Raw genomic sequence first — 15,743 nt, forward strand, 5'->3', positions numbered from 1 at the left:
GTCTGGTTTATTGCAGTCAATCACTAATAAAACAGTTTAAACGTTATGTGTTTTATTTATGAAATGTTATGCATAGGTGTGTGTAGGGGGAGTGGAAGGGATTTTGGATTTAGCTCGTGCTTTTTTTTTTTTTCAATTGTTGCTCAAGGTGTTACATTCAGGCATTGTAGGTGTTTTCCCTGACCCTAGAGGGCTTACAATCTAAGGGTCCCATTTACTAAAATGCATTAAGAAATGGGCTTAATGCATTTTAACACAGGACTTTTCCATGCACTAAGCCCATTTTAAACATGACACTAAAGTAGGGCTTTTTCTTTTTTCTGGTCCTGCACTAATTTTTCCATTAGCATGTGAGAGCTGTAAAAATATTAACGTGGAAGCAGTTAGTGCCTCCTAAAGTCTGCATGATCCAGTTAGCATGCACCAATGCAAATGTGCTAGCTGGGTAATGCTTCCATGCCCATTCTCTGCCCATAGCAGTCCAAAGAAGAGTAGAACACACGTCTAATATGATAAAAAGGCTTTATTTGTGCCACTCTGTAAAATGTCCCGATGTGGCCACATTTTGACTTACTTGGAGGCATGCTTCAGGGGCTAAAACAGCTATTGTGGTCCCAAAATGCACATACATGCAATAGAGCTAAAATTCATTGAAAGCAGCAACAATCAGCCTTGCAGCTCGCAGGGTGGATAGAAACACAACAACTGCCTCTTTCATTCAAGTGACATTTTACAGAGTGGCACAAATAAAGCCTTTTTCATCATATTAGACGTGTGTTCTGCTCTTCTTTGGACTGCTTTCTGCACTGCAGAACATTTCGCTCCTCTTCTGGTGTTTCCATTCCCTGCCCATGACACGCCCCCTTCTGAAGAAATAACAAAAAGTAGCATGTGACTAGCGTACTCTGACAGACAAATTATCACCGAATGCTTTACGTGTTTTGCTGTAAGTCGTTTCTTGTGCGCTAAGCCACTCGTTAGTCAAAAGGCCCCTAAGTTTGGACCTGAGGCAATAGAGGGTTAAGTGACTTGCCCAACATCACAAGGATCCGCAGTTGGATTTGAACTATGCTTTCCTAGTTCTCCGTCCACTGCTTTAACCACCTTTGTAAACCACCTTGTTTAGTTCAGGAAGGTGCAGCAGAAATATTTGAAAAAACTATCTGCACTCAGAGCAGTGCTGAATGCTTCTCTGCTCACCTGCCTCTCCTGTGTCTGATCCTAATTTGAGCTTTTCTTTTGTAGCTGGAGACAACCTCCTGGCAACTTAACCTCCAGATGGCTCAGTCCACTCAAGCAAAGATGAAATCCCCTCGAGCTGTGCTGAAGCTAGGAATAAGCAATGAAGATTCAAAGGTAGGAAACAATGACAAGGCATGATCATGAGGAGAGCTCTGCTGATGTGATGGCATTTGACAAGCTGTAAAATTTCCATTCCCTGCAGTGAAGAATAACACACTGTTCACATGAGTAGTAATGGAGATCAGGCTCTTTCATTGTTTTTTTTTCTTTATTCCTTTATTTAGCAAACATTTATCTTTTGCAAAACTTAAGAAATATTTCTCTTGGCTAATTACAATCGGAGCATAATATAGCATTTAATACATACAGTAAACACAAAATTGAACTGATAATTGTAAAACTAAGTACATCCCTTGTATCAGAGAGAGATCCAGATAACTACACCCGCCATGCATTAACCTCCAAAAGCTTCTTAGCAAAATAATCCCATGCAATATATTTTCAGATATCAGGTAATTCTTTTCTCTGTTCCTGAGGGACAGCATTCCAGAGCTTGGGATCTGCAGTGGAAAAAAGTCTTGAACAGTTCCCTACCAAACAAGCTAGTATGATGCAACATTCCCTTAATATTCAGTGAAGTGTCTGCCCTGAGGTTAATGGAGAAGCGATCCTGCTGGATATGATTGCTAGCCTTTGGAAGTTGCTTAATGATAGTTCTGTGTATGTAACCTACATTAGTATCCTTCAGTATTCTAGAATGGTTTTATTTTTATTTTCCCTTGTTGTGTTCACAGCTCCAACATTTTTAAAAACTAACAAGTTTTGTTTTAGGTTGATTCTTAACTAATTTTCTTTCAGTTTAGGAGCCAGAGAAAATGCTTAGGAGCTACTGGCTAAGACCTCTTCCCTCTATCTAGCCAACCGACAGCACAATTCCTAGTGCCAATAATAATAATAAAATTTAGTTATAACCCACATTATTATAAAATTCTAAACGATTAACAGAATAAAAGCGTATGCATACATAATAAAATAATACATTACAAACAAAGCACCATAAGACATATCAGAACAATCAACAGTGTAAACAAATAACAAACTAGGCAAAATATAGCTCTTAGCACGTAGCAAAAATGTCCTCACGGCTCAAATAATCCATATACCTGGGTAAAAAAGTAAGTTTTCAGTCCTCCCAGCTAGCACTTTCAACTCAGGAATCTAGCCAGCCACCTACCCCCAGCCTGGCTATAGAGATAGCTGTTCCTCCCATTCTGTTCCCTCACTTTGCAGCATGCTGAAGGCTGTTGGCACTCCTTAAAACTGAAGCTCTGCTTTCTTCTGTCCACTGCTTGGAGAAAGAACTCTCTCACTTTTCTTGTGAGATTTGAGACCTTGAGTTCAGCTTGAGAGTTCTTGCACCTTGCTGGTCAAACATACTAAGTAAAGATCCATATGGTTGCAGAGAAGAAAGCAGAGCTTCTGTTTTGGTAGTGGCAGAAAAACAAACCAAGGGTGTAGTTGCATGACGACATGATGCCCAAGATTTGTGACTTTTATACATCTTTGCATATATTGCTGTTTTTAAAAGCTGAAGTGTTATTCATTTGTGCAGCTTAGCATGGTTTCCAGCTAGTACTACCTTTCCTAAAGAGTTCTAAAGTTTTATGCTGACCTTCATTACATTTTGAAAGATGAGGAGGCCCTCGGGGAAAGCAGAACCTGTATATCTTTACCTATATTTTAAATCATATGTTGTGCTGTACTGTTAGGTTACCTTGTACAAAAATAATACAAATTGAGAGACTGGCTTTACTTACTGATGGTGGACAGGGTAGCCCATATGTAAGCACTTGAGTAAAAAAGTGGGCCAAGTCCACTTTGTTACAGTGGGAGATATTGACCATCTAAGTTGTGACTTACACATTTCAATTAAAAAAACAAGCAATGCCTGAATTGCCTTTAATCTGTAGATATGTAGATATGGACATGGCCCAATTTGTTTTCTGAATCTTTAGGAGGGAAATGGCATCAGATCGTCTTCGGATTTGGCGTGGCATCCAAATATGCAAGGGACTTCGGGCTCTCCAACAGGGCCAGTGTGCAGTTTGATACAGGGGAGCGAGGGAACAGGTGCCATTTTGTTGACTGACTGGCAGTGAGTTACAGCCTCTGCCTGATCATGCACGGAGAACAGCCACAATTTTACAACCTCAGGGCCCGACAGAGCATTCAGCTGCATGGGAATCTTTGTTTTCTGTGGAGTTTGTGTTGCTCTTACACCAGGCCTATATACTGAAGCAGGGACAATAAGAGTTGCTGCAGGATGTTTCAGTTTCTCGCCCCACTGCCCCTCTGGCTCCTAAGAGATCTCGGTTAGCCTCATCTGTCCACTCCTGGATGTCTGTCTATGCTTCTTCCTCTTTATCTGATGTGGCCTTGGTCTATTCAGAGGATTCATCATTGAAGGAGCTGTTAGAAGCGGGAGAGCTCCCTCTTGAAGAGGGGAATCCTGACAGTATTGAGGTTGTTTTATAAAGGAGCTCAGTATTCTTATTTCTGAGACATCAGTGGTGCTTTCCATTGAGGAGCCTTCTCCTTCAGTGTCAGGAGTTCCATCTTTGTTGATCATGAGTGCGCTTAGAGGTCCTTCTAAGGCCTTCCTGATGCATGCAGACAATCAAGACCTGATTACAGAAGAATGGGTCACCTCTACCTGTTGTTTCCGGAGGAGAAAGAGAAATTGCAGTTTCCCAGGGTGGACCCCTTGTTTCGGTGGTGATTAAGAAGACTATATTGCTGTTGGAAGGGGGCATTGCCTTAAATGACGTACATGATAAGAAGCTAGAAGGCTAGCTGAAACAAGCCTTTTGAAGTGGCTTCTTTGGGCCTTCAAGCAGCAGTGGCTAGAGCATGCCTGAAGTGGCTTCAGCAGTCTGCAACACAAGACGTCACCATAATGCCCAGCTGGAAGTGGGGTTGGCCTACTTGGCAGATACTATTTGACATGTTTTGGAGCACACTATGTCTTTGGCTGCCACGGCATGTCAGCAACTCTGGTTATGTCATTGGGCAGTGGATGTAGCTTCAAAGTTTAGTTAAACTACCTTTTCAGGGCAAGTGGCTATTTGGAGATGATCTCAGTAACTTGGTGAAGAACTGGGGGAAACTAAGCCACAGCAGTTGCTGGAGGATAAGCCAAAAGCTGTTGGTCATCCATCTTCAGGGCACTTAATCTTGATTTTCAGACAGCAGACGGTACCATACTGGTCATCAGCATTATGATCAAGTCCCACTTTCAGGCATGCCTTTCATGCGGACATGAAGTCCTCCTGTCAGTCAGAGCGCCCAATGCCTCGCAATGATGCGAGGCTGGTCCAATCCTCTTCTCCGGTGGGATGATGACTTCAGGAGTTTTGAGAAATGTGGACCAAAATCACGTCAGACCAGTGGGTTCTGGATATCCTTACAGAAAGTTACAATTGGAGTTCTCCCACCTGGTTGCACTTTTCTTCTTGAAGTCTCCTTGTCAAAAGGGAACCAAGGCAGTAAGGTTCAGACCCCACCGTAGATTCCTTGCTGTCTCTTCGGGCCATTGCTCTAGTTCCCCAGGCTGAACAGGGACAAGGCAGATACTCTGTCTACTTCATTGTCCCAAAGAAGGAAGGACCCTTTCATCTAAGGTGTAAGGGAGTCTTTTACTAAAATAGGCCCTGCTGCAGGTAACTTGAGCTAAACTTTAGTAAAAGACCCCCTAAATCACTACCTCTGAGTATCCCGCTTTTACATGGAGAGACTAAGAGCAGTCATAGCCTTCGTTCAAGCAGGAGAATTTCTCACCGCCCTCAATCTCAGAAAGGCGTATTTGCATATACTCATATGGCCGCCGCATCAGAGGTTTCTACGTTTTGCAGTGCTGGGCTGTCACTTCTAGCTCAGGGTTTTGCCCTTCCATCTTGCCACAGCACCAAGAATGGTTATCAAGGTTATGGTGGTGGTGGTGGTGGTGGCTGGCCTTTTTATTGATTGTTTATTTGTATCTTCTTCTAGAATTTCATTTCTATCTTCTCCTAGAATTTCTCTTTCTTGGGCTCCTTTTATATGGGCTTTAATTTACAGGACTATTATAATGTTTTCTTGTTTAATTCTTCAGGGTTTGTATAATATTCCTGTATTTATCACATTTTTTTCTTTGCAATGTTTATTGGAAATGAATAAAAATATTAAAAGTACAGATTGCAGAAATATAAGGTCTTTATTGCTAGACATGATACATCTGGGTGATGTGCCTATAAGCATAAATTCCAGTATTGCTCTAAATCCTAAACCAGGTAAAGACCTAACCAATCCAGGTTCATGCAGATCCATATCTTTATTCTATAAAGACATAAAATTCTATTCCAATATCTTGGCAAACAGGTTAAAATAAATACTACTGCTGCTTACAACCAGTGAGCACGTGTTTTTGTTCAAAATATAGCATGTGCCAATATATGGACAGTATATTGATTTGCTCTACAGAATATTATTAACAATGTTCTGGAACCACTTATTTTTTAATTCGGTGTGGGGAAAAACATTTGATAGGATGTTTTGGTCCTTGTACATTTCTCGTCTGATTATATTCAAATCCTACAGCCCAGATTCTGGTCAATGGATGTTCTTCAGGAATATCCACTGACCATATTCATATCCACATAAAGAAATAGAAGGTATTCTAGTAGGAAATAAGTCCCTCTAAACTATTTGTCTGTGCTGTTGATGTAGAGTGCTGAGAAATATTTGTGAATCCTGAGTAGAATAAGAACTATAAGTGAATGAATAAACAACACATCTATAACCTGTAAAACTGGTCAGGACCATTCTATATGATGACCATCACATAAAACTATTACACAAAGACAAAAAGTATAAGCAGCAAAACTACAACAATAGCAAAATAAAAAATAAGCAGATTACTGGGTCTAGAACGCAGACTTAACCAAGTGAACTTTCAGTTTTGTTCTTAATTACAACACCTTAACCTCAGACTGCAGGTTGCTAGGCAGAAGGTTCCCTAGCTGAGGTCCTGCTATGGAAAATGGCATTGGAGGAGTCCCTGAAAATCTCGCATGCAGCAAAAGAAACATGCAGCAAATTTGCACCGAATCCCTAAAGGCCTTGAAGATCAATGGCAAATCTTGAATTTGATCTGTTGCACAATAAGCAATCAGTGCAGTGAATGAAAAATTGATATAATGTTTTCTTGAATCCCACAGATATTGACCAATCTAGCGTCAATATTGTGGACTAATTGTAATGCTTGATAATGTCCAGCTGGCAAAGTTAAATGTCTTATGACAGTTTGTCAGCTTATAAACTTTTATTGATTAAATATATGGACATGATAAAACAGTCCAAGCGAGAATATATTTCAAATCTTATTTGTTCTGAAGGAAATTATTTACAACAACGTTTTCATATTGTAGAGAATCTGTCGCTGGAGATTTGCCTTTCTTCTGTTGTTCATGTTTCCCCAAATCAACTTGCAGAGTTTCTGCAGGAAAAGATTTATAAATTACAGGGACCTGCAGCATTCATATCTCAGACCTTTGAACCTCTGCCATTGCCAGAGAATAACTCTGGCTCTTTTATGAGTCGTTTTGACAGTTTTACGTTGCAAACTATCTTCACTTGTTAAGCTGTGTTAGGTCATCATCTTCATTAGCAGATCAGATTCTCCCCAAATAAGCTGATTAAAGATTACTGGTCTGATTTTGCTCCTATTTTTTTTAGATATTTTGAATTCTAGCCTGAGTAATGGGATGTTCCCTGAATTTGGAAACCATCTATCATCTGTTCCCTTCTAAAGAAATCTAACTTAAAGATGATCCTAGTAGTTTTAGACCAATCTCAAACTTACCATTCATTTATAAAAATTGTTAAATCTTAAAAAATATTGGAGAAGGTTGTAGCACAAGTTATACAATATTGAGAATCAATCAATGCATTATATCGTTACCAATCGGGTTTCCATCAGGATCATAGTACGGAGACACTTTTAGTAAAGCTTTCAGATGAGATTGTGACCTATAGGGATGGTCGTAAAGAAAGTTTTGTTATTCAGCTTGATTTAACATCTTTTGATGTAATTGACCATGCACGTTTTTTTGAAAAGGCTTGAAGACACAAGGATTACTGGAATAGTATTAAATTGGTTTTGTTCTTATTTTTCAGGACGTTCCTATAAGATGGCAATTAATGATACAATTTCTTCTGACTTTCCATTGCCTTTTGGAGTTCCCCAGGGATCAGTTCTGGCTCCTATTTTGTTTCATATTTTTTCTTTCTCCTTTAGCTCTGTTAATTCAGACTTTAGGTCTTCATCCCATTGTTATGCAAATGATATTCAGCTAGTGATTGAGAATGATTCCTGGGATATTAATGTACAAACAGCTTTGGCTAATGGATCATAAACTTAATTTAAGCCCTGACAAATGTGAAGCGCTTTGGATGGTGAGGACATTGGTACCCCCCTCCATTTGTCCCTAAGATAAATAACCATTCAATTGTTCTTAGGCCTTCAATTACATCTTGGGCAGTAATTTTAGATCAGCAGTTGGCTTTTTCTCTTTATCTTTCAAAGATAATTCAAAGATCTTTTCTTTACTTGAGGAAGATACATTCTCTTAAAAAGTTCTTGGATTTGAGAGCAGCAAATATTCTGCTGCACTCTGTGGTGATGACATAGATTGATTACTGTAACTCTTTGCTTGTAGTCTGTCCACTTTATCAAATCAAGCAGATTCAATTAATCTGAAACACAGCAATGATGTTAAAAAGAGTGATCATGTTCAGCCTTTATTACAGGAATAACATTGGTTACCTGTAATGTATAGAATTAAAGATGTTGCTGGTTCACCATGTTTTTTTTACACTGGTTTTCCAGGGTATCTTCATCGTTTGTTTGAGCTTTATCAACCTTTGTGATCCGTACGGTCATCTCAAGCCACTCTATTGGTTGTACCATCGCATAAATAACTTTGTTTGGATGAATTGAAGAAAACTGCTTTTGACTGTATTGCACCAGTTATGGATTTCTTACCCTTAGAAGCCCCTTTGGAAGCCTCTACTCAGATATTTAAAGTATTTAAGTATTGGTTAAGACAAGGCTATTTAGGCAAGCTGTTTTAAAAACATTAATGTTAACATGTAGGATAGAGATTTTGTTATAATTTGTTTATCCTTTTGTATCTCAGCAATTTATAATATGTCACAGGTCGATAATTGTACTAAGACATCCCTTCCTAGTGTGTGTGTTTGTCTGTGTGTTTTGTTTCATGGTCTTTCTGCAGTATTTTTCTTATGATTGTACACTGCCCTGTTGCTTTTTGAAGAGCGGTATATTAAATGATCCAAATAAAAATAATTTTAAAACATTGCAATAGTCAAGTCCATACATTTACAAGAGACTTCAGAATAGAGTAACCAAGACATAGCACAGTGTCTCAGCACTTATAATTTAAAGAAAGCAAAGCAGATTGCACTGTTCTACTAAAGCAACAGGTTCAAAACTGGGTAGGTTTGCACAAAAATCCTTGTCTTTAATGAGCAGTACAATAAGACATAATTAGGACTTCTAATTTTAGTCTTTAACTGCTGAACACCGATTGAAATAGCCCCTGATGGAAGAAAAAGTGCTTATTGGATAAATACTGGAAAAACACCTTTTCTCCTAGTACTCTCTCACACCCAGTATTAGTGCTTGCATTAAAACATCGATATACATAGATTTTGTTTTTGCGCCCTCAAAAAAACCTTCATTAGCTAGAAAATGGGCAGAAGGCAGCATAAAGTAGTTTGGGTTAAAAATTCTGAAAGTACTCTTTAGGGCTCCTTTACTAAGGTGTGCCAACGATTAGTGCACACTAAATGCTAAGAAACCCATAGGAATAAAATGTGCTTGTTAGCATTTAGCGTGTGCTAAATCCATTAGCACACCTTAGTAAAAGGAACCCTTAGTGTCCTGTACATTTTTCATATTTTGTTTTAAGAAGTGTAGTTCAAATTGCATTGAAGTAGGAGTTGCGTTCACTGGTCAATGCAATAACATTCTACACTCTGCCTTTGAAAGAACAATTACAGTATTGAAATATTCCAACATGAATAAAGAAAAACTAATTTCTAGATTCACAACTTTTAACCAGGTATTTGTTGGAATCCTCTTTTGAACTGATAACAGCCATGAGCAGTTTAAGATAAGTGTACCAACATTGTGCTGAGTGATAGTGCAGCTTTTGTCCATTCTTCTTAACAGAATAATTCAGACGGTTTGGGGTTGGCTGGGGATGATCTGTGGACTACAGCCTTCAAATCTTACCACAGATTTTGTTTTGGATTCAGGTCTGAGCTTTGACTAGACCACTCAGTCGTTCAGTTTCTTTGTATTGGGCCACTCCATTGTTTCTTTGTGGCAGACTTGAGCAGGTTTTCCTTCAGGATCTTCTTTGGGAAGAAACAGTAGCCCAGGTAGAATCCAGTTGTAAAATGTATCAATAGAAAGTCTTAAAATATTGCCCAGCATTGCCCCCCAAACCCACCTCCCCGCTCCCCCCGTTTTCTATTTCTGTTGATGGCTCTCTCATTCTCCCCGTCTCCTCAGCTCGAAACCTTGGGGTCATGTTTGACTCTTCTCTCTCCTTCTCTGCTCATATCCAGCAGATTGCCAAGACCTGTCGTTTCTTTCTTTACAACATCCGTAAAATCCGCCCCTTTCTTTCCGAGCACTCTACCAAAACCCTCATCCACACCCTTGTCACCTCTCGTTTAGACTACTGCAATCTGCTTCTTGCTGGCCTCCCACTTAGTCACCTCTCCCCTCTCCAGTCGGTTCAAAACTCTGCTGCCCGTCTCGTCTTCTGCCAGGGTCGCTTTACTCATACTACCCCTCTCCTCAAGACCCTTCACTGGCTCCCTATCCGTTTTCGCATCCTGTTCAAACTTCTTCTACTAACCTATAAATGTACTCACTCTGCTGCTCCCCAGTATCTCTCCACACTCGTCCATCCCTACACCCCTTCCCGTGCACTCCGCTCCATGGATAAATCCTTCTTATCTGTTCCCTTCTCCACTACTGCCAACTCCAGACTTCGCGCCTTCTGTCTCGCTGCACCCTACGCCTGGAATAAACTTCCTGAGCCCCTACGTCTTGCCCCATCCTTGGCCACCTTTAAATCTAGACTGAAAGCCCACCTCTTTAACATTGCTTTTGACTTGTAACCACTTGCTTCCACCTACTCTCCTCTCTTCCTTCCCATTCACATTAATTGATTTGATTTGCTTACTTTATTTATTTTTTGTCTATTAGATTGTAAGCTCTTTGAGCAGGGACTGTCTTTCTTCTATGTTTGTGCAGCGCTGCGTATGCCTTGTAGCGCTATAGAAATGCTAAATAGTAGTAGTAGTAGTAGTAGTAGCATGGCTGTGTTTCGCTGCTGTTCATGGGATACGTCAGGGGCTCATAAACCTTAATGGTGTAAAAAAAAAAAAAGCACTTCACCATAAGTTAAAACAGGACCTCCCTCCTCCAGGGTATCGCTATGCAGTGGTATCCTACTCTGTTCTGGTGTATTTCCTTTATACCCTGTTGTGATCATGTGACTCAACCAAACAGCAAAGAAAACGACGGACCATAAAATCTCAAACTGTGATACAGGATGGATGAGAACAAGAATTCTAACTAAAATCTATTAAAACACTGAGTAAGCAGTTAAGAAGTTCAAAAAATCCTGGTTTTCTTTAGGGTCAGTTGATTTTTTTTTATTTTAATTTTTATATTTTTTCCTGTTTGGTGAGTCATGTGATCACAACAGGGCACAAGGGAAAGATACCAGAACAAAGAGAGTAGTATAGATCTACAGCAGAATGTGAAAAATGTACAAGGGTGTGAAAACATTTGCAAGACACCACAAGCATGTTAATAAAATCTCTCTCTATGTTGATGTTTGCGGTATGCACATTAATGTTTTGTTTTTGGAACTTTAATATGGTATTGTTTATTGTAACACTGAGTCTACATATTGGTCACAGCTCAGTGCTTTGTCTATTAAACATAAAATGATTATGAACCAGAATAGCCTATGGATTATTGAGCTAGCTAAGTTGTTACTGCAGAGGGAATTTCCAGGTTATACAACCTGTGCTAGAATATAACCCTTGTACTGCAATTAGCTTCTCTCTGTTTGTAAACAGTGCTAGGGGTTCTTTTCTGACAAGTAAAATGCCCAGCGCTCTCATACATTCTTTTATGTCTTTATTAGTAGAAAACTTTCATGTTGTCACAGTTGGTCTGTGACAGCATGAAAGTTTTCTACTAATAAAGACGTAAAAGAATCTATGAGAATGCTGGGCATTTTACTTGTCTTAATGGTCAAGCCCCCGCCTGAGGTTACATATCCATTGCTTGTTAAGAGGTGTTCTTTTCTGTGCATAAGGTACAGCACTTGCAAGTCTTCTCGTCCTTTATACGGTTTTCACATTCTTCTGTCTGAAAAAAAATACAGTTCAAAATGCATTAATGTAGGTTTTTGTTTCACTGATCTACACAATAGGCTCTTATCTATTTCAGCAGGAAGGAACAAGTATAGAGAGATTTAGAAAGGAGCGAAGAATCAGGACCTAAAAAGCTGTAATGAATTTTAGGGTTCAACAGTTTATTGACGTTAGCAAAAAAAAAGGTAACAGAACAATAACAAGGTACAATGAACTATCAGCCAACAATTTTAAACCACTAGATTTTATACCAACACCCAGTCTTCTCCTACACCCATCCCAAAACTCCCCCCCCGCCACACAAAAAAAATCCTCCAACCATTTCAGTGGGGACAAGGAACAATGTTACAATTGGTTAGCAATCATGCTCCCAACTCTATGGGGCAGGGACTGCAAATACGGCTCTTAAACTTCTAGGAACATCTTTTTTTGTTTGTTTGTTTGCTTATAAGAACATTTATGGCCCCTTTTTACAAAGGTGCACTAGTATTTTTAGCACGCATGCCATTGGAATATTATGGGTGTCTACACAGTTAGGATGTGCTAATTTTTAGTGCATGCTAAAAATGCTAGCGCACCTTTGTAAAAGACCTCCTTAGCATGCAATGCTTCTAGTGTCATGTATGAATTGAGCGCATTTCTCCAATGCCAGAATGTTGGCGGGAAAGTGGTAGTCCAGCATTGTAAAATACATTTCCAGCCAATAGCTGTAATGCATTTTAAATTGTATTTGTTTTTTAAACAGCAGAATGTGCAAAATATAGAAGGGTGTGAAGACTTTCACAAGGTGCTGTAGATGGGACATGTTCAGCATCTCTTTTCAAAGACTGCTTCTGCAGCAGTGTGCTTCTCTCTAAAGCAGTGGCGTAGCTAGGGTAGTTGACACCCGGGGCCGGTCATTTTTTAACACCACCCCCCCCCCCCCCCGAAATCCAGTACTAGGCATACCGAGAATACAAAACACTCAGGACCTATAGAGCAATTCTACCATACCATAAGCAGTAATTTGAATGAGTCACACAAGGAAAAGGAAAGCATCTTAAACACTACAGTGAGCACTAGAACATCAATTCACCTATTGTAAAACGAGAACAGACAGATTAGTACAGATTGTCGATCCTGCACAGTCAATGCCAGCCGAAAGCCATGTCTTTTTCACAAATAGATACACCCTAATCCACTATAGAATAAGTAATCATAAACTTTCTATTTAGACAAAAATTAAACTGAACCCCCGATGCCAGACTCTGCATACAATGCAACACCACAGAAACAGAAAATATCCTCTAGTACTGTGCAAAATATAAAGACAGCAGATGTAAATTTGAAAAAACTAACAAATACCAATCACCACGTTACAAATTAACAAATAGAAATAAAACAAATATAGAAAGTAAAATAATACCATTTTATTGGACTAATACATTCAGCTTTCAGAGGCCAAAACCTCCTTCCTCAGGTCAATTCAGTATAGTACTGTTACAATGTCCTATCCTGACCTGAGGAAGGGGGTTTTGTTCTCCGAAAGTAAAATGTATTAAAATTAGTCCAATAAAAAGATTACCTTATTTACATGTTCTATAATAAACATTTATTAACACAGCTACAATACTACTTTATCCTAAAGCAAAAAAAATAAAAATATATATTTACAGTTCGTTGTCTCTGGTTTCTGCTTTCCTCATCTTTTCACTGTCTTCCTTCTATCCAGCATCTGTCTTCGCTCTCTCTCTGCCATCCAGTGTCTGCCCTCTCTCCCTTCCATCCACTTCTGCCCCTTCCATGCGCCATCTGCTCCAGTCTGCCATCTCTCTCTCCTCCTTCCATCAACATCTGCCCTCTATCTCTGCCCCTTCCATCCACCATTTGCCCCAGACTGCCCTCTTTCTCTCTCCCCTTCCACCCACCATCTGCCCTTTCTCTCTGCCCCTTCAATCCTTCTGCCCTCCCTCTCCCATCCGTCCAGGCCTCCCTCTCCCATCCGTCCAGGGTCTGCCCTCCCTCACATGCCCCCTTCCATCCAGGATCTGTCCCCTCTCTCTCTGCCCCCTCTTTTCAGCCCCCAGTTCCAGTCCCCTTCATCCACCACATGCCTTGCATCCCCCCCTTTCAGCCCCAGACCCATTCTCCCACCTGCCCCAGGCATGGACCCATTTTCCCTCCTGCCCCCTTGTCAGACCCCAGTTCCAGCTTCAGACCCCTTCTCCCATCTGAGCACTCCCCTCCCCCCTCTGAGCACCCCCACCCTCCCCAATCCCCTTCTCCCCTCTCTGAGCACCCATCTGAGCTCCCCCACCCTCCATAATCCCCTTTAAGCACCCCTCTGAGGTCCCCACCCCTCCCCAATCCCCTTCTCTCCTCCTTGATGCTCTCCCACCCTCCCTAATCCCCTTTAAGCACCCGTCTGAGCTCCCCCACCCTTCCCCAATCCCCTTCTCCCCTCTCTGAGCTCCCCCACCCTCCCTAACCCCCTTTAAGCACCACTCTGAGCGCCTCCACCCCTCCCCAATCCCCTTCTCCCCTCCTTGATGCTCTCCCACCTCCCTAATCCCCTTTAAGCACCCCTCTGAGCGCCCCCACCCCTCCCCAATCCCCTTCTCCCCTCTGAGTCCCCCCCCCCAGCTGAGATCGTTCTCCTGCTGCTCCTACCCTGTCCTGCCTTTAAAATTTTTTTCCAAGCGCCGGAGAGTGGCAGGCAGCGCGCCTCGCGTCTGCCTTGCTAGTAAAGAAGATCTCGCTGACGTCGTCGCCCTTCCCACATTGAGTCCCGCCCCCCTCTGAGGCAACTTCCTATTACCGCGAGGGCGGGCCTCAGTGTGGGAAGAGCAACAACGTCAGCGAGATCTTCTTTACTAGCAGGGCAGACGCGAGGCGCGCTGCCTGCCACTCTCCGGCGCTTGGAAAAAATTTTTTAAAGGCGGAGCAGCGGGAGCGGAGCACCCCCGCACCCGATGACACCCGGGGCGGACCGCCCCCACCGCCCCGCCCTTGCTACGCCACTGCAGCGGGAGCGGAGCACCCCCGCACCCGATGACACCTGGGGCGGACCGCCCCCACCGCCCCGCCCTTGCTACGCCACTGCTCTAAAGTCATCCTGGGACTTTGTGTGGTACTTGTTCAGAGAGAGAGGAGTGTCCCCTTAACTAAGAACAGCATTCTGGACAGCCTAACACTGCTTAGGAAGTGGGGTCTCCCATCTTAATACTGTCAAAGCCCAATGCTGCTACAACAGCTCTTAATAACACAGAAGCATAGTGGTGAACATGGATTGATGCCTTCAGCACAATGGAATGTAAAATTTGACATATTCTGCCTGCAGTGTCAGTTTATCTGCTTTTCTTCGCCTCTTACCATAATTAAGTAGGACTGTTGGATGAGTAAAAATTTTAATCACAATTAATCTTGAATTAACTGGTCCGGCATCTCTGTACTTGCCTGGGTTGCAGGTGGGCTTCCTCTGCCAGACCCGAGAGCCTTCCTGCAGCCACGTTCCGCCTCCTCTGATGCAACTTCCTGTTTCTGCTGCTGCAGGAAGTCTCTTGGGGCCAGTGGAGGAAGCCTGCTTGCATTGCAGATACAACCTGTGACACAGGCAAGTGCAGCCATGCTGAACCAAGATTAATGTATAAATGCGCAAAAAAAATTAACTAGTTAATTGAGTTAGTTAACGCGATTAATTCCCAGCCCTATAATCTTTTCCCATTCATCCAACCCACTCCTGCAAGCTTTCTGTCACTACCTATCATAGTTATTGGCTAGCATGGTGCCCTCTAAGCTAGGAAGCACTGCAGTCCCCTATGTCACTGTTCTGAACAGTGATGCATATCAGCACCAACCTCTGCCACCCCTAGTGGTGATTGCTTTTGTTAACCTGCATGTCCTGTTTTTGTTGTGATGTGCTGGAGTGAGTATGTATGCACAGTCTAAGATCTGTAAGTGAACGGGTGTGTGAGAATGAATGTGTGGGGAAGGAG

The 15,743-nt window shown here is 41.7% G+C and overlaps 1 protein-coding gene across 2 annotated transcripts in view; it reads left to right on the top strand.

Moving 5' to 3' along the window:
- COMMD10 (COMM domain containing 10) overlaps nt 1-15,743 on the top strand; it is a 340,599-nt gene that overhangs the window by 59,349 nt on the left and 265,507 nt on the right. Inside the window, exons 5-6 of one of the 2 annotated variants that reach the window (XM_030193511.1) lie at nt 1,246-1,356; nt 7,456-8,599. In XM_030193511.1, coding sequence (XP_030049371.1) covers nt 1,246-1,356; nt 7,456-7,635 — 291 coding nt within the window. In that variant the 3' untranslated portion in view covers nt 7,636-8,599. Of the gene's footprint in view, nt 1-1,245; nt 1,357-7,455; nt 8,600-15,743 lie in introns of those variants that run through there. The other variant, XM_030193512.1, reaches the window with a different exon arrangement.

The sequence above is a fragment of the Microcaecilia unicolor genome, chromosome 2, assembly GCF_901765095.1.
Source record: "Microcaecilia unicolor chromosome 2, aMicUni1.1, whole genome shotgun sequence".
NCBI lineage: Eukaryota > Metazoa > Chordata > Amphibia > Gymnophiona > Siphonopidae > Microcaecilia > Microcaecilia unicolor.